At 41.1% G+C, this 20,404-nt stretch overlaps 1 protein-coding gene across 1 annotated transcript in view; it reads left to right on the top strand.

Moving 5' to 3' along the window:
- The first annotated feature begins 311 nt into the window (after positions 1-311).
- pdia5 (protein disulfide isomerase family A, member 5) overlaps positions 312-20,404 on the top strand; it is a 54,670-nt gene continuing 34,577 nt past the window's right edge. The window contains exons 1-3 of the mRNA XM_083996363.1: positions 312-379; positions 14,493-14,619; positions 17,791-17,878. Coding sequence (XP_083852489.1) covers positions 314-379; positions 14,493-14,619; positions 17,791-17,878 — 281 coding nt within the window. The 5' untranslated portion in view covers positions 312-313. The remainder of the gene's footprint in view (positions 380-14,492; positions 14,620-17,790; positions 17,879-20,404) is intronic.

Below are 20,404 nucleotides of genomic sequence, written 5' to 3' on the forward strand. Positions count from 1 at the left end.
GACACTCAATCACAAACCAATTTGCTAATTACCCTCCCCATGTAATTAGATGTCTTACAATATGGCTGCATTGTGCTGATAAAAAAGAAGAAGAGAAAAACTCGTGTGTCTAAACTATAACACGTATACGCTCATAAACGCCCTGTAATAACATGGAAAGGAGCTGTTGAGAAGAGGGGCGGAGGCGGCAGGTGCAATACTACCTCCCACCAGCCTCATTTTCAGAACCACATTTCCCAAGGAGCCTTGCGCCGCGGCCAAGAATCTGTGGAAAACCGATTGCGCCTGCGTATCCAGACGTGGCAACGGCATCATGGCTTCTTGGAATCGCTACGGGAGTCGGATGAGAGAGGCGAAAATGTTCATGTTGGTGATGCTGGTGAGTCAAAAAGAAGCTCTTGTAACGTCCTACGTGCGTGTTTGTGTGTGTCGTGTGAACGGTAATGGTTGTGTTACGGGAATGACGCGCAGCACAGGCTGTTTGTGTCCGTTAAGGAATAGGTAGGTAGGTAGAGGAGGAGGTTTAAAAAAAAAAAAAAAAAAAAAAAGGAAAAACCTCCTCAAACCGCTCCTCGCCGCGTCTCCTCCTGCAAGCCTGTCCGAGCAGGAGGTAAAGTTGACAGCCCCCTGACTGAACTTGGTGCTCGGGTTTTTAAACTAGGTTGTAGCGGCAGTGTGGGTGGCTGGACCGCGGTTTGTGTGGCGCAGGTAGAGCCGAGGGATATGTTTATGTAACGGCTAACGCAAGCAGCACACACACAGGCAGCGGGTCTCCGGTCAACGGTCGCCTGAGTACAGGGGCTCTCCCTCCCCGGTGGTGTCCGTCCTAACCACGGTCCTAACTACCGTAACTCACTAGCGTCCAGCGTTGAACGGTAAACAGCACACACAGACAGCAGCAACAGCAGCAGGAGGAGGAGGAACAGCAGACCCGAGGAAACCAACTTTACCTCTACTTAAATGTATCTAATTCCTCCATTTCCTGCACTAATGTCTCCTAAAGGCTCATGGGTAGCGGGGTTGTTGTCATTAAACGCAACAGGACTCGTCTCGTGCAAAGGGAATTGAAAGTTAAAAACTTTCAAACTCATGAGTGGGCTTATAAATAACGTTACTCACATAGGCAGCAATAGGCTATGTTAAAACAGAAGTGCCCCTATAGTAGCACACAGACACACACAGTAGCCTATCCTTCCATGTCATGTGACTGTCAGGAAGGAATTAGTTGGCTCTTGACCAAAAATATTGCTCATATTCATTACAAAGACAGAAAATGGTGAAAGTTTTTCATAAACAAACTCCATTTCAATAGCTATTTCCAGAGCTTTCAACCTTATTTTTCATCCTTCCTTCCAGTCCATGTTCAGGTTTATTATTTATTTCATCAGTTTACTTCTCAGGGACACTCCATCTAGGTACTGTTACATCCAATTTCTGTGCAACTGATGCAATAAATAGGAGTTCTGTCCATGGCCAATTTGCAGTCATTGTTGTCCCTGGTTAGGCTTTTAGGAAATGACAAACATGATACAAAACTGGCAGTTAAAGCAGGCATAAACAAGCAGGCGCATAAAAACATAAAAAAGTAACGGTGAAGCAGACACAGACAAGCAGATTGATGATAATGGCTAAGAGAGAAGAACTGATATGACTAAGAACAAATGGAAGGACAAGAAATGTTGAATATACTCTGCTGTATAAAACATGGATCTTTTCGTGTTGGTTGGTTTGGAACTGAGTACAATTTCATACAAAACCAATGCAAAGCATGTTTACACCTGCATTATGTCCCTATTTTGAGCCTAAACCTGTTTTTGATCATATCGGATTATGACAAACCTGATTATTCACAAAATCCAGTTATTAGTGTGCCTGCAGGCATGCATTGATTTCTCACTATCTCTGCCACTACGAGGTCCATATCCAAATAAGGTGTTCACACCCTGGTTTCTATCTGGAGGTATGCAGACACACTTTTACATGAAAGAAAACTACCAATTTGATTGAATGAAAATATTTTTATTTTATTCTGTAGGTCTCAAAGGTTGCAGGGCTATATTTAACATTTAACTGCCCAGTTGCAACAGATCACCTTCTCCTGTATGTCATTGAATTGGGGTATTCCTTTGCTCCTGATAAGGCATCCACTGGTTTCCATTCATATTAGTATGATATGAAAATCAATCAGCTGATTCTATCACAGTGAGCATCTATTCTGTGTCCATTACTGCTGTGAGGTAACACTAACAGTGCATGCTTATCTAATAATGCAGGTAATAAGGCAGTGAAAAGTGAAAATGAGGGGTCTGCAAATATGTGCTACAGTGTGCAGTGAAGTGACAAAGCTAAAACCTGCAAACATTCATTCATTCCACCATCAGCATACGGACACAGACCTTATCCTGCTCTGCTTCCTGTTGCCTGTTGCCTTTGCAAATAAGGGTAGTGCCAGCCAGGGTGTGTGTGTGTGTATAAGCGTGTGAGTGTGTGTATACATTGCAGTCTGTATGCACTTGGACTCTGACTGTCTACTTGATATTTTGGGACCGTGCCACAGCCTTTGCATTTGAAATGAAATCATGGCGATGGGGTTAAAGTGCTGACTCTCTCTGCTGTAATTTGACAATATTTACATCCACAACAGATGTACAGTGCTGGAATCTGTAGCCCCATATACTTGATTGTTAATCTTCTCCTGCACTCAGTGACTGCATGAAGTGTCTGACCCGAGCCTCAGTTGCCTTTTTAAGGTTTTTTTTGCTGTGCTGCATGCATTGTCATAAAAATTGGTTAACAAAACAGTCAGTTGTTTAGATGTGACATTACGCAGTGCCTAACAATGCTGCCTTTAATTTCTTGATTTGAGGATGTGCTGCTTTTCTCTCTTTTGTTTAATTGGGAGTGAAAACCCTTTGGGACTTTTTTACTCAGACAAAACAAGTCATTTGAAAAGGGCATGTTGGGCTCTGGGATATTGTGCTTGAACCTTTTAACTAGGGGTGGTTAATTGGCCCAATTTCCCGATTCGATTCGATTACGATTATTGAAGTCTCGATTCGATTACAGACCGATTTTCGATTATTAACGATTATCGATTCGATTTTCGATTATTAATGATTATTGTTATGATTATTATCAGTCAGTTGCTGAATTATTATTAGCCTATTTTTATTTATTGAAAACCACAGATTAATTTTCTCTTTGTGCGTTGATTGCTTGTTGGCTCATTTTTTGATTCTTGGATTTTTTGTTACAATAAGTTACTTTAACTGATCATGGACCCTTTGTATTTTTGGAAGTGTCACAAAGGAGATTTAAATTAGTAAGTCTATTTTTTTGAAAGACAGATGCAACACATATTTTACTGTAGGCTTTAGATAATGTACACATAAAAACAGAACACAACACACGTAACTAGTGATCAAATAATATTGCTCTGGAACAACCAGCTTGCACACATTTTACTTTAGCCTACTGTTATAAAAACAGAGCACGCTGTGTAACTTCAACTTCAGTGATCAAATCATTGCTCTGGAGCAACCAGATTCTTTATGGAGGAAGACCAGCTGGTCCACATGTTGTGACGTGTTAACAGCGCTAAAGCCAGAATTAAAACAGTTTTTAGCAGCTTTACTGCTATGGTTGTAGCGATGCTAATTTCTGTTAGCCCGTCTATGGTGTTTTACATTATACAACGTTAGCATTAAGCTAGCGGACTTTATGCTTCAAAAGCAAGCTCACTGCTGCCTGTCTGTCCCATAGAAAAACATGACAGCGGCAGCCTAGTTTGGAACATGAACCACGTGACCGCGCTGGCGGCGACATCAAAAGCTGTCGCCACTCAATTGTATCGATCTTTGTCTCGCTCCGGCACCGTTAGCACCTTGTTAGCACTAGAGTGCCTATAGAGATCTCGCTATAGGCACTCTAGTTAGCACCTACACACTTGCTCGCTAGCTCAGTTACACAGCCTCTTGTTATGACAGACAGACCGCTCCACCTTGTGGTTAAATCCTGTATGACATCCAGTAACAGGAGGACTCGCCTTTGTATTACAATTTGAAAAAAAAAAAAAAAAATTGAATTTTTTTTTTTTTTTGAAAGATATAAATAATCGATTTTTGGAAAATTAATAATCGATTCATAATCGGTCATTTAATAATCGCGATTAATCGATTATCGATTTTTTTCACCACCCCTACTTTTAACTATTTTCAAACATTTTTATAGACCTAATGTTTTAAAAGCTTAATTGAAAAGACAAAACCAGCCTATTATTAGAGGATGGTAATGGGAAACGGTTATTATCTGCTGCATGCCCTAACCATGACATGCTGATATTGCTGTAACACTTTGACTACCTCTGTGCTTATCATTCAACACCTCTACTTACTGTGCGTATACTGTGCATGTGTGTGTATGGGTAGCACTTTTCGGTGTCTGGAGTTGATTCCACGAGGAGAGGGATGAACCATTGTAGTGCATTGTTGCAGGGCAGCTGTCTGGGTTGCAGAAAACTACCTGTCAAAACAATTTAGTCCAGACTCCCCCCACAGACGCACATACAAAATGAACTATTTGGTTCACTTGCGCATGACTGCTATAAGCCCACAACGTTGTCTTCGAGTCAATTATGTTTTTCAGGCCAGAATAATCAATATGTGTGACCCTACCTGTTTTCAGTGACATTTTATTAACTGATTGTTAAAATAAGCAGTGTTGCATGCCACAGGGCAGGTGGCCCATATTGATTTATACCCCAAAGACAAATTTTTACTGGCATCCGCCTTTTGGCTGGAATTTCAGACATTGTTGCATGTACACACACTGCTCTAATCACACTTTAAAAAAAAATGTCCGCCACTGTTACTTTATAGATACAAGTGGTATGTTCAATCTGTGATTGATCTTCATTCATTCATTCATTTAATTTATTAAGGACTACAAAACAAGTCGGTAGAATTTGCTTTCGGCACAGCATAGTGGCACATAGTTCTGTGTGGCACAAAACATCATCAGACTACACATTTAACATACATCAGCAACATCAAACATTTTACATACAGACTATAAATTTAGCAGATTTAACAGATCTCAGCCTCTGATCACACAGAGCCACGTCTTTCAGCCCAGAAACAATTAAAATGTCAATTAAAAGTTATATAACAGCATAGAAAATCAACAAAGCTTCACATCTGAGAGGCTGGAACCAGGAGATGTTTGGCATTTTTGTGTGATAAATAACTCAAATTATTAATCACTTATCAGTTTATCAATTCAACCTTTTTCTCCTCTAGCAGGAGTGAGAGTAGCCTGGTGTAGCTTTATTAAATGTCAACACAATTAGTAGCAACACATTTCAAAGGGTATGAAATGTTTATCAAAAGCCAAACGTCCAGTCATGTTCGAAAATATCAGTAATAACAAAGAAAAAGCAGCTAAAGATCATATTCACTTCACTCAGTTCACCACCACAGTGGCCAAAGGCTAAAACCTATAAACTACAGTGGCAAGGGAACCCTTGGACTTCTTATCACGTGAACATGTAGGACAGTAATCTGACCCTGGCCTCCAAACTTTTAGTGAAGCCAAGTGGTACATATGATGAAGGCAAAAAAAAAAATAAAGCTGACAGAATTATTAATGATCCCTCTGATCCGCCGTACAGTGAAGTTGAACTTTTACCCAAAGGGAGATGTTATAGATCACTGATGGCTAATAGAAATATCTACCAAGAAATCCTTTGTCCCAAGTGCTGTCAAGGTAATAAATGAATCTTGGACTCAGTAGACTAGGATACAGGGTGGTTCTCCTGACTTTGCTGCAGTGTTTTTTGCACCGTGGGTTAATGTGATGTGGTGTGTATACAGCGGGGAAAATAAGTATTGAACGCGTCAACATTTTTCTCAGAAAATATATTTCTAATAGAGCTATTGACATGAAATTTTCACCAGATGTTGGCATCAACCCAAGTAATGCACACATACAAAGAAATCCGAACATTAATGTCCATAAATTAAGTTATGTGTAATAAAGTGAAATGACACAGGGAATAAGTATTGAACACATGAAGAAAAGGAGGGGCAAAAAGGTATGGAAAGCCAAGAAAACAGCTGGAGTTTGTCAGTATTTAGAATGTAATCCTGTCTCCTATCAGTGCAAAGTAATACCTGCTGGTTTAGTCCTGATTGATGCCTTTTAAAAAGGTTTCTCACCACCAAGGTGTCAGACAATAAGAATTGCATGGTGGGCAATGGCAAAGGGCTGTCTAAGAGCTGTCTAAAGACCTACACAACCTTACTATTGCAAAACAGGAGTCAAAACAATAATCAGAAGGGTTCCCTAACAGTCCAGGACACTGGTGTAGAGCTTCAGACAGACCTGGGATCAGCAGGTACAGTTGTTTCAGAGAAAACAATAAGTAATGCACTCAACTGCCATGTCTTGCATGGTGTGTGTGCATGGAGGCCATGATGGTTGAGTGCATTACTTATTGTTTTCTCTGAAACAACTGTACCTGCTGATTCCAGATCTTTCTGAAGCTCTCCACCAGTGTCCTGGACTGTTAGGGAACCCTTCTGATTATTGTTTTGACTCTTCTGTTTGAAATCTTTGGCTGCGTAGGTCTTTAGACAGCTCTTAGACAGCTCTTTGCCATTGCCCACCATGCAATTCTTATTGTCTGACACCTTGGTGGTGAGAAACCTTTTTAAAAGGCATCAATCAGGACTAAACCAGCAGATATTACTTTGTACTGATAGGAGACAGGATTACATTCTAAATACTGACAAACTCCAGCTGTTTTCTTGGCTTTCCATACATTTTTGCCCCTCCTTTTCTTCATGTGTTCAATACTTATTCCCTGTGTCATTTCACTTTATTACACATAACTTAATTTATGGACATTGATGTTCGGATTTCTTTGTATGTGTGCATTACTTGGGTTGATGCCGACATCTGGTGAAAATTTCATGTCAATAGCTCTATTAGAAATATATTTTCTGAGAAAAATGTTGACGTGTTCAATACTTATTTTCCCCGCTGTATATACAGTAGACTTGTGTATTGTTATAAACGAGTATGCTGAGATGATTTATGTCTTGGCGTTTTGTGAGTTGTATTTTTTTAGAATTATGTTGTGCTGAGATGATCTATGTACTCTGTGTTGTATTTTTTAGTTTTTATATAGTAGTGACACTAAAGTCAATTATCCATATTGTCTGAATAATGATTTTTCAAGCTCTTTTGGTAGCTGCTGAGGCCTGCTCAATGTTACGGAGGAGTTTTGGACCATACTTACAGAACTACTTCAGCTGAGGCTGATTGGTAAGATATCTGGTGTGTGAATGGGTCTTTCCAGTGCATCTAAAGAAGTGGATTTTTGCTTTTTGCCAGTGTAAAGGCATTATCCACCGTAGCTCCTTTAACCATTGTGGTTGGAAAATTGAAAAGTTGGAACGAGAAAGCAGTCACATGATTTGTGTTTCCCGTCATTCAGAGCAAAAGTTCAGAGAGGCTGAGTGTTAACAGTAGTTGTTTTGTTATGAATAAATAATTAAATTGTCCATTAAAGAAAAGTTCAAATGTGTTTATGTTCCTGAAAATTTAAATCAGCTCAAGTCTGAACTGGCAGATCAGACTTTAAAAAACAAAGTCAGATATTGGAATCATTTTTTATTATTTTTTTATTTATTGCAATTGGTACATTTCTAGTTAGCTTGTGGCTCACATAGAAAGTAAACACAAAACTAAATCATCTCTACAGTTTGTCTGACTGTGTGAAGTGATGAATAGTGATGACTTTACTTAAACCAAAGATCTGGGATTGTAAGTCTTCTGACATCTATTTTTTTTTCTTTTTACAAGGCATGGTTCACACCAGCAGATGTTTCTTGTAAACAGCAACCGCAAAAAGTGTTAGAGTTGTTTTTTTACGAGTCCAAGTTGCTCCAACTCACAGCTCTGGTCGGGTTTCATTGATTGGCCTCCAGGTTTGATAACTCCTGACTCCAATTATCTGTTACTAGCTCCATTATCCAAGAGGTTCAGATACCTTTTTCCAGCCACATTTAAGGCCGATTTAGACGTAAGTGGGGGTAATTTGAAAGCATTCGCATGTTCTTGCCACGATAAATCTGCACAATGGAAGTCTTTAAACATCTTTAAAAGGAAAATCTGCAAATCAAGTTTCGTTGGGTGTCTCGATTCAAAGTCTATACAGCTCTCAGTGAAAACAGCCAAGTGCTCAGTTTCATCAAAATTGATCTATACTGTGTACAGCTGGTATTCTAGATTAACTTTTAACCTTCAAGTCTTAACTTCTATGAATGTGACTTGACATTCAATACAGATTTTTCACGCTCCATTTCTACTCATGTATTCTGCAACCACAAAACTATTGCTGCTCAATAACCGGTATTGTGCCACAACAGGCGTGTTACCACACCCATGACGCCGATAGCTTGATTGTTGAAATGTGATAGTTACTCAAGCTGCTAATTAAATACTTCTCTGCTCATCTGAGAGCTGAAAGGCCTCTAAATCAGAGCCCTGTGTCTATGTGTGTGTGTGTGTTACCGGATGCTGCGTCGCTTCCTTTACCACACAGACCAGCAGCACAGACCTGACTGGCTCATTAGTCAGAGGAAAACTCAAGGCAAGTGCTTGACAAACGCTGGTGTGATTTGTGCTGATTCAGAACTGCCCCCTAGAACTGGATGCCATTTATTAAGCAGATTTGTCACAGCAGATGGAGGGTGTGGGCTCGCAGGCAGTGGGGGGTGGAGGGGGCCGGGCACCTGCTGCTCGGTAAGCTCCACATTTTTTTACGACGGCGTGACGGGACATACCTTTATGGCAGATAAGGAAGGTCGACGTATAAAGCGCTGATGGGTTTCCGCCGAGCATTGAGTCCGGGTTTGTCCTGCACTGAGTCATGTAATCACAGAATCCCTCGGCAGAGTTATCATGTGCAGGACCTCGGCGTGATTGATGATGAAAGAATTTCAGGTAGATTACAATTATGAGAATAGATTATACCGAAAGGTCATGGTTGACATTTTGAGCTGTCGTCTTATTGCTACAGCCGGCAGAGACAGCTGCCAGCTTTTGTGGCATTTGAACAGAGCCCAGGTTTTTGTTCATTATTGCAACACTGTGGATTTGCCGGGGTCATTTTATGTTAACTATTACCTTTCATGGTGCGAGATTGACCGAGACATTGGCAGGCTGACACTGGTACGTATCGGTTTATCACAGATAAGTCAATAATGTCAAGCTTTATTTAAACGGTTGTGAAGAGGTGTAGGTGCAGCTGTGTGGTCATTTGTGTGTTTGAGTAATTGTGATGGTTAGATGTTGCAGGGAGAATGGAGGCTTTCTGCCTTCTACCGAGCATCAAAAACCAACCTTGCATGATCAGAGCCTCCGACCCGGTGTCCCAGCTCTTGTCTCATCAGCACCATGACAAAAACATACCCCATAAACCGTAATCTCTTGTTTATGACGGATAAAACTACACAAATATACACATTGCAAAACCATATAGTATATAACGTTTTCCACAGCTCCATGGATTGCCTGCTCGCCAGCTTCGTTGAAAACAAATGTACAGGCCCAGGAGGGAGGGGGGAAGGGTTGGATAAACAAAGAAAAAGTAACCAGACTTGCATAGTTCCCCTTCAATCGCAATGTTTTTTCAGTGTATTAATATGTGGTGAAATAATAAAAGCATTACTTGTATCCACTTATTTTCTTTCAAACATTGTTCACTGTTAGCTGTCAAAGATTTTCAATATCCTTTCAAATGGTTGTTCACATGTGTATTCAATTGATATGCAAATTTCCTTAATTGCTACTAAATTGAATTGTTAAAGAGAGAAAAAAAAAATTCTTTTGAATCAAATCACTAGCTTGAGGAAAAGAGTTGCTCCTCAGCCACTGACTCAGAACTTCATACCAAGGTGTTTTCTCTCTGCTTTGTGTTCTTGGTCCTCATTTACAGTTGGTGATGGAACCTGGTACGAGTTGTTGTTGTGCTTCACCACATCACGGTGCTCTCCTCGGGCCTCATCTCCATTGAGCTGTGTTGTATCAATGAGGCCGTCTCTCCCTGCAGTGTGTGTTGAGGAGGTTGGGCAGGTTAGGTCTGAATGCAGCAGCTTTTATAATGTGACGGCAGTCAGAGCTGTTGCAGTACGCGGCTCAGTGATTGGTTAGCCGTTGGTGGGGTTTCTCGGTATCAGTCAGCTGCCGGCTGGGACGGGGGCGGAGGGAGGCGGACGTCAGTGAATCACACACCGTGTCTTCAAGTCAGCAGATCATTATGAAACTTAAACTCTCCCCTGGAACCTTTTTAGTAAATCTGACTCAAAGGCGTGAACTCTTCTGCACATCTAAATACACCAACACATGGACCAGTGTCAGTTCCTTTGACAGTAAATTCATTCGTAGATTATCAGCCAGCCTTATCCTTCCATCCACATGATGGAAACTTTCTCATATCCACACCAACTTAAAACAAGGAGAAACTGTTTAATTTGCTGTTTAATCAGAGTATGTTTTGAGGTCCCATCAAGATAGTTCTACGCTGATGGAGTAGATGTTTTTGTCTTTTGTCATTACTTTTGATCCCTGGTTTCCGATCATGTGCTCTTTTACAGGGGCTAGATCATCTTATGTTTCTAATTTTACCTGTTTACTCGTAAGGACTTAGGACTAATGAGTCGCAGTAGGCTGGAGAGAGTGCTGGATGTGCAGCGTCTGAAATCCATTCACATGTTCACCGTACTTGCATCCCACTTACTGATGGTAATGAGGGTCAGTTATTACAAATACAAGGCAAAAAATAGATCCGCGTGCCCTCATTGTTAAACACAAAGCTGCACATGCTGCATGTATTTCAGCCATTATCCGCAGATAGCGCTGTAAAAGTCAGCAAGGAGGTCATGTGAGAAACTTAAAATGAGAGCACCATTTGTGTCTCTTCATGAAGAGGACACAATTAACTGTTGAACTATTGAACCTTGACTCCATAGAAACAGACTATCATTATAATCACGAAGTACAAGACTGAATTGAGGAATATATGCTGATTTTTTTTTTTCTTGTATGGTAGGTATCCTGTGCACCGTCCACTCCAAGTTGATCTATTGTGCATATTGCATGAATTACAAGAGCTTTAAGTGGAACAACATACAGTCGAGGCCCCAGAGCTGCAAGCTATAAATAGCGCCAAATGTGAGGTTTTGAACTAATATTCAAAAATGTACTTAAAAGGTCACCATTTTACTTGTACTTATTTGTGCAATTTGCTTAATTTATTCAAGTTTGATCACTTTTAAACTCTGGAGAGAGAACAAAAAAAAACCCACTTTTTTAAAAGATTTATAAGAAATGTGATGAAAGCGAATGTCAACTGAGCTGTTGAGAGTTAACTAGACAAGTGTTGTGATTAAGGCCGCCACGATCTGATAAAAATTGAGTTTTGCGCTGTAGTTTATCACCACTTACTTGCATTTATCATTTGAAGTTCTTGTTGAAAAAAAAAAGCCACTTATTGTAGAGTGTAGGGTAAAGGCATAGAGCACCGGCACCTGACAGATAATTCAAACACCATAAAAATAACTCAGATTCTTATCCCCATTTTATTTGTTATCAACTTAAGTTTTGTGACTTGCACCCTCTATGTTATCTGAATACACACTTCTCTGCCACTTTCATGTTTTTTTATTTTAGCTGCCTGTGTGTGCGCATCATTGTAATAATAAAAAACCTCCAGCTTAACCCGTCAGCAGTGCAGTATAATGCTGCTTCTGAATAGGCGCCGTCACTTACAGTGCTTTGTGAGGAAACTGTCATCACACTCTTGTTATTTCTGTTGTTGAGCATCTTTTACTGAAAGATGACGCACAATTCATTTGGTGGAAGACTGGCATCACGTCATGATTGGCAGTGTTGGCCTGACTACGGCGTCTGTGTTATCTTCAGCTACCTCAAACTCTATAAGCGTGAGGTATCAGTCGGTATACACTTCATGCTACAGGAAGTATTTTGAAATGTGTCGGTATGCTTATTTATGAATTCATTACTTATAGTTGTTTTCAAATTCATGCATAACCAGTGCTCAGCTCACAGTCTGTTCAGTTCAGCGTGCAGTCGATGGTTAGTCGCTAACTGCAGCACTATTTATTTCTCCACAGGCATAATTTGAGCATTTTACAAAAATAAATCAACTTTTTTTTTAACAAGCAGGTGTGTGTGCTGTGTATATTAAACAAAATGTCACAAATAATACATTCTCTATTCACTTTGTTGCTCACAAACCCCAAACCCGGAATAACTAGGAGTATCAAACACTTAGAGCCGGGGAGCTTCGAGACGGTTTTGGATATAGTTCTTAAGGATTCCAAAGTGAGTCAGAGTTGCAACAAAACATGTTGAGACGTTTATAGAAACCGTGCAAAACATTCCTCATAACTACAAAGTCCAAACTACGTGAAGCATATAGTATTCATTGATTTACTGGTGAAACAACAAAGATTTAAAACATGCTGAGCCCAGATGGGTCAGTGTTTGAGGGGGAAAAAAAAAAAGAGTATAGATCTTCTGGAGCGGAGCCACTCACCAATGGTTTCCTTTGTGTCATTTCTGTGAATTGGCAAGTGGCACACTTTTCCAGTTCAGAGCTGCTTTTCAACCCGGCACTAGGTGAATATTTGATGCTCAAAAAGTTTCAGCGGAGTCGGTGTTCCTCAGAGAAACTCCCTGTGCTTAGATCAGAAATAACGTATGCAAGCCTGTCATAACTTGAACCAGAAAGACAACTGCAGTAGAAATGTGTCACTGTGAAGGCAGTGAGTGAGTGATTGGTTAATTAATAGTGCTGCTCAGTTTCCATCATTTTAATCCTTCCATCAGGCCATCAGGTAGCCCATCACTGCTCCTCCCTGACATGGACGAGTGTGACAGCTTGCCATCTCTTCTCATCTCTTCCCGGTCTTGCCCCCCGGCTCCTCCCTCTCATAACCACCCACTGCCCAGCTATCATGACAAGTGTCACCCACCCACCCACCCACCCAGCCAGCCAGCCAGCCAGCCAGCCTATAATTAGCCCACCCCTGGCTTTGTGGTTCCCACGAGTCCTAAACTGAATCCTGACACGGCCTCTGTTTATCCCGTTGTCACATCGGCCTAATCAGAACCATGCACCGACATCAAGTAGCATCGTAAACACAACAATAACAACAACATCCCAGCAGCCCAATGCAAATAAAACTTAGTTAGTCTGACTATTTATCTCACACGATGTTGTACAGTACATATACACAAACTCAGCACTTAAGTTGTCTGCTCATCTTTTTTTCCTAAGCCCATTGCGCTCTCGGTTAATTTTGAATTTTACTGATGGTGTCTAAAGATTCCCATCAGACTGACTCCACCTCAAAAGAGCGACCACTTGGGAATTGAAAATTAGAGAAAGAGCCTGACAGGTGTTTGTTTTCATTCCAGGTGATATCAGTCATCAGGCAGGATCCGCTGAGCGAGCAGACAGTGTTGGGGTGTCTAATTTACTTCTCTGTAGGCAGAAAGGAAGAGCTTTCTAATGAATGGTGATGGCACAGAGACAATTAGGATGCATGGGATTGCCTTCATATGGCTTGAGTGTAATCAGTCTTGTTTTTTTTTTTTTTTTACTCATCTTTGATTAAAGTGCAGTCCTCTCAATATGGGCTTTTCTCTCTGATATGAGCTGTTTCACACCATTAGCCCAACCAGCAGCGCTTGGAAAGTCTTGGAAAGAAGTAACCATTCGGACTAATGATGCTGATGCACCCACCTGTTGCTGCCTTTGAAGCCACCTTTAGTACAGGTTGATATTGAAAGCACTATCCTGTCTTGTTTGTGCTGCAGTGGGTGGAAACAAATCAGTAATTATATAAATGCAGTGCTGGATCCCCCCCCCACCCCCCTCTCTCCCTCCTCAGTCTAAATATCAAGTTAAAACTGTTGATGGCACTTATAAACAAGAGCCATAGTGTTATAAAATGAGATTAAACCTAGTGTCTGAACATAGGCATTCATTTCATAATTGCAGCATGGCCCCATTTCAGGCGGGGGACTGAAGATGCACTTGCATTATCTCATTGCATCAGCTTCTTTATTTATGTCTCACCATCAGCGGCTGCTTGGCTCCCAGATGGCCAGTAATGTCTGGCACACTGCGCGGCCACTGTAGTCCTGCCTGTTCTCACTGTTCCTTTGTTCATCATGCACATTGCACAGTGTGTGTTCATCAAGAGATTCAAATGCTGTGATCTTTGTGTCTCACAGATGAGATGTGATCAGTTGGTTAATTCCTCCTCCTGTGATCAGTGCTAAAATCCTGCGAATGATCTCTAGAGGTGTGAAGGAGCAGCAGATAGGATCATCCTTATGGGAGCTACTGGTTAACAGTTGTGTTGTCGTCTGTTTGTCTGTTTGTGTTTCTCCAGGTGTGGCTGCTGCCGGTGCTGGACGCGGTGAAGGTGTCTCCTCTCATAGAGAAGGTCAGCGACCACAAAGACTTCAAGAAGCTGCTCAGGACGAGAACCAACGTCCTGGTGCTCTACACAAAGACAGGTATCTGATAGATGCTCATTGGATCCGTCTGTGGATTCTACCAGAGTATACTTGTGGAAGAGGTGCAGTTTTTACCAGAGGTGTTATTTCATGCCACTACACATGGTCTCATACACTACTCACAAAAAGTTAGGGATGTTTGGCTTTTGGATTACATTTCAGAGTTCTCCTAAAATGCACTATGACCTTTACAGGTGAACTTAATTTAACCTTCTCTAAACTTTTGAATGCACATGTCCAATATTGTTCAATGTTTCAGTCCTTATTGAATAACATACTGTTCTCTAACAAGGTGATTAACCACAAAAATCACAAGCACCGTCATTGAACCACTAAATGTTCTGGTTCAGTCCTCTTCTCTCTCCCTCTCCTCTCCACGATGTTCAAATGTTGACATCATGAGACCATGACAACACTTTGATCAAACTGATCAAGTTATTGAGACATTGAGATTTTTGTTGTGCTATAGCCACCACTGTTGTTAGCTTTTGTTTGAGATAAAGAAATGACCATTGCATCCTTCTAAAGGCCTGCTTTGATGATAGAATCTCACTGTAGCGTGAACTTTTTAAAGGGATATTCTTGTCAAATATCCCTAACTTTTTGTGAGTAGTGTATATTGTTGAATAAATGTTGTGATCGAACATCCATTGTTTTTATCAAAGGAGGAGACGGGGACAGCAGCACTACCTACTAGACAATCGCAGTAATGGATCAATAATGCTTGTATTATCTCAGTGGCTCTCAAAAAGCTTGTCACTTCAGGGGTATGTCATTACTAGAATGATGCAGCAGTAAAACCAAGATATTTCTGATGCACATCAAAATCATCATGCCGATTCCTTATTTTTTTTTAACTGAAAAGCTTGGTATCCTTGTAGCACTGATGTCGTTATGTACTTTTACAAGTGCATAATTACAGAAAATTATCATCCTTTTATCATAATCAGAAAAAAGTAAGTGTGAAATTCACATTTTCAAAGTGGCCCATTTTAGCAGCAGTCATAAACACAGCTTTCAGATGAGTTGTGCATCCCAACAGCTAAGGGTTTGAGAGAAATACATGATTCATGACAGGGAGGAGATGAGTGAGTTTGAAAACCTTTTGACTGTCTCTCCTCACGTTCTGTTTTGCTCTAACGTCCTCATTTAGAGAAGTGAAAGTCTCAACTCTCAGATGTAAGATGCCACTTCCTCCAAATGTGGAGTCTGAACATTTCAAACATTATGAATGCAAACACAGTGGTCACATTCACAGAGCTGTTGTGAGGAGGACTCTTAATTATTAACATTAATTTAACATTAGTGCGGTTAATTGTATGTTACTTTTTTTGCTTTTTATAATTTCAAATTCAGTAGTTACACATCATTAAAATGCCAAATTAATTAAAATCCCTTTGATCACTCTGTAATTAGAGTACCGCAGCAGCACTTAGCACAAACCTCATATAATTAATTAAAAGGCATTTTTGCCACAGTATCTTAAAATATTTTTAGCACTGATGTTTTGTGCATCCGTAGCCTGCAGGCGGTTTTGCAGCGGTGATCACAGTGGTCCGTCACAGTTATGAACTTGGAAATGTTTGTTGTTTAATACAAAGTAAAACACTAAATGCATCAAGCAGCGTTATAAAAACTTTGTTTTTCTTCCAACCATTAGTGAACGCCTAATGCACCCCAGTAGATTTTAATTCCATTTTCATTAGCATTATTTCTGAGGAGTGAAATATACTCAGCAGGCTTGTGGTAGCGTCGGCTTGATTCGGCTAATTACTGCATTCAGAGAAGATCCTCTAACCTTCAATAAGCAGCAGAGGACTCTCAGAGCTGCAGAGCGCCACAGCCACGGATTTATTTGTTTCATAATTCATGGTCCTGATCAGTCGGCATTAGGTCACTGCTAAGGCTCCCGTGTATTGAACAGTACTGTACAGTACTCTCTGATTGATCGCTAGCTGCAGCCATTCCTTTTTAAAGACACCAAAGGTTCCCTCTCCTCCTGCAGGAATCCTGCCAGGTTGGCTTAATATCCTCCTCACCAACTAATCATCAGACCACTCCTAGCTTTGTACATCACGTTCGCTCCCGAGACAGCCCTGTCCTCTTCCTCACCCATCACCAGCCTCTGACCCTGTGCAGTCAGCTACGTCCCTGTTGAGTTGTCCTCATGTTTGTATCCAAGAAACCTTTTAGAACGAGCTGATCTCCTTAATCTCCCCCCACCACTGCTCACCTCACCTGCACCTAATATAGTTTTAAACTAACACCGAATTGCCAGATGTTTTTTGTTACCCACCTGGTACAAGGCTTAACCCTGGGGAGTCATAGCACTGCCCCAAAATCTAAAAATAGTCCCACCCTGGAGGAGTTGTTCTTTTTTATGCAGTGGATAAAAAGTGGATTTTTTTGAAAAAAATGATGTATTGTGTTACACAAGGGCTAGAATAATACACTGTGTTTGTTTTAGTTGAAAGAATCTGCTTTGCTCTGCCATATCTAATCAGAATCAGTAATATTATCACAGTGTTGGTGGTGTTACAGGTTATTACACTCTAGTTTCTGCTCTTTCCTAACACTCAGAGCAAACTGTGCACCTCAGCCATATTTTCCCTCTGACACATTCAATTGTGCAAATCTCCAGTGGTCACGAACTCTCCATGTCGTTCCCCCGCCTGAGCTTACACTTGATGTTCATTGTGGCTGTTGTTGTTACTGTTCTGCGTGATAGTAAGCAGCCTGTACTATAGCAGATACAAGCTGTAATTCACAACCGCCGCACTTCCTCCCTCCGTTTTGCTGAGAAGTTGGTCGGCTTCAGCGGTGGCACAGTCTTTGTGTCACCATATAATCCTCCCATCTCCTGCTTAGTCACACCATTGTACCACGTTGAAAGCTGATGTAACTTAAGCCCCCCTCCCTGAACCCATCCACAGAAAGGTATTAAAAAAAAAACCCTCTTCCCATCGCCCCTCCAAAACCCAAACCCAGGGATCTCTTTCTTCATCACTCGGTGCTTTAGTAAGACACTGAGCTCCACTGTAACTCTATTCCACTTAGCTGGGTTTGACATGACAGTGTCCTCTCTGTGTCTCCAAACTCTGGGTTGTCCTCAGCTATTGAGCGGTTTATGGTAACAAGGCTGACCGCGGTTTATTCTCTGTGTCTCTGCAGCTACATCAGGGGACTCCCACCTGAAACTGCTGTCAGATGTTGCCCAGACAGTAAAAGGCCAAGGGACTATCGCCTGGGTCAACTGCGGGTAAGTTAACAGGATGATTTGCAGAAAAAAAACGCATTCTACGACTCCTTCGGTCTCAATCACACCCATTGACTCTGTGTCTTTTCACAACATTACAGCCTCTTTTGTCCAAGGAATTTTCTGACAGCTGTTATAAAGACAGAGCAATTTACTCTTTTCAAGAAATGTCTCTGCAGCCATCCATCTCTACAATTTATGGCATTTCCACGGGGCTGTAAATGGCCTTGTTCCAGTGGTTCTATTGTACGTGCACTGTTTGACAGGAGGGCACTCATTATTGGAAGTATTGAAGGTTTGGGTCTAATGTGTTACATCTCTTTATACCAATTTCAGCTCCCCCCCTCGGTTTTGTAAGAGTCGATTTCATCCTGAAAGAAATGAATAGGAAAAGGTACTTAATGCTGATTGTCTTCTCTCAGATGGTTATTGTCTCAGGCATGAAACATCCTGCCTTCCATGACAGTCTTGTAGTTCATGTTATTTTTTTTGTTTTTTTGTTTTTTTTTTGGGTTTGAAGTTGGATGTGTGCCTCCTGCCAAGTATCGCTGATTAGTCTCATCGTCTTGAATGGAGTGCTTGAAATGATTAGTCAATCAATCTGTTCAGCAAATGCAGAGATAGGTCACGCTAGGAGAAATAGAAACTGATTTTTTCTACAAAGCCTTCTTTAATTTAACATTTAAGACAAAACTTTTCATTTCTGAAGTTTGTCTTGTCACAAAAAGTCATATTAGAACCCAGCTTTAATAAAAAGTAAAAGTATTTAAAACTCTCAAAGGCTACATCAGCAACACTATGGATGTGCCCAGCCGTTTAATGCCAACTTTAGCTACTTTGCAAGAGTTTTGCAAAATGTTCTGATAAAATGTGCATGATTATTATTATTTAAGTTTCATTTTCAAGCAGAAGTGACATGCACTGCAAAAATGAGAGACTTAAAAACTCCAGTAACAGCCACTAAACTATGAAGTCCTGTTTTATTTTTTAAATGAGACATAAATCTGATAAAACAGGCGACTTGAAGATGTCACCTTTAATCAGTTTATCAGTAATTACAATATGAATCAGCTTCAGCCCTTCTTGACACTCACCAAAATTGTGACGGGGTTCAATACCCAGCCCAAGTGGAGTTAGACGAGATGATAATCAACAAGAGGTCAAAATACCAAACACTTGCTGGCTTTAATATCGTTTTAATCTGAATATTTTGGTTTTATCAAAGACAAAACAAGCGGCTTGAGGATGTCAGATCATTACGATTTCAAACCATAGTGGGTAAATTTTCTCCATTTTCTTTCAGTTCACAATTAATTGCTAAAAACATAACAAAACAAAATCCAACCTGCCAATATTCGATCAAATTAAACGGTAATTATCAGTTGCAGCCTCATTGATCTGTTTTCTCACTCTGCACATTCTTTACCCTAAAAGGCAGAATAATCCATCTGTCATGTGTCTTTCTGGAACACATCTATTATATCTCCAGTCCACACCGCAGGAGTGTTTACATTACCAAAATGCTGCTGGATCCTCCCAGGACCCCAGCAGGACTTGTTTCCTCTAAGCACAGCTTGCGTTGCTCCCCAGTGATCCAACTCTGGCTTGTTGTTCGTTCTGCCCTTCCTGGTGTTCAGTTCCACTTACTTTATTACATTTTTTTTTTTTTTTGTACCTGTCAACCCATCAAATGCATGAAGCGTCATCTTCACCAGAGAGGAAAGAATGTATCATAAAACAGGAAACTGCGAGGAAGGCAGTAACTCCCCTTTGACACCTAGTGCTCATTGCACCATTCACAATCTCTCTCAAGCTTATCCGGGATGGAGGACCGTGAGGACAGAGCGGAAGAGAAATCAACTTTAAAAAAAACGGTCTGAGGAATTGTCAGAAGTGTTTGCGTCCACATTTGTCTTCAAAAGCCTGAGATACATGTACTGTACTGTTTACTTTTCGCCTCAGTTTCTTGTTTTTGTCTGAGAGAGTATGGTTTCATCCCCCGTCTATTCCAACAACTCCAGCATGCTAGAGAGACTGTGATAACGTTAAGCAGAGATTTACACAGGGCCAGATTCCTGCCAGGGGAGCCAGAGCGAGCCGGGTTCATCACTGCAGGACTCGTGGACACGGTGCCAGGCTCTGAAGCGAGAGCTTTGTGCTGTGTGGCATATTTCTCCACCATCTCAAATGGACCGGCTCCAAATCGAAGCTCCAGCTGAGAGCTCATGGTGGACAGTGGGGGGAGAGAGAGCGAAGCGCATATCGCAGCGTGAGAATGGTCAGCCCTGCCAAGGACGAGGGCCACCAAGGCCAGAATGACACACTTTGAACAGATGACAGAGACCTGAGCGTCGGCCAACTGGGATCCACCAGGGGGATGGATGATCTCATACAGGAAGGGGACTGGGCTGCCCGGGCTGACATACAACATGCGAATGAACGAACATGGTCCTTTCTGAATGAATGGGAATAGCAGAACACAAACAATCACGGCACGGATTAGGATTTGTGTTTTGGAAGTGTAATAAT

This window comes from Trachurus trachurus, assembly GCF_905171665.1.
Source record: "Trachurus trachurus genome assembly, chromosome: 21".
In the NCBI taxonomy this organism is placed as follows: domain Eukaryota; kingdom Metazoa; phylum Chordata; class Actinopteri; order Carangiformes; family Carangidae; genus Trachurus; species Trachurus trachurus.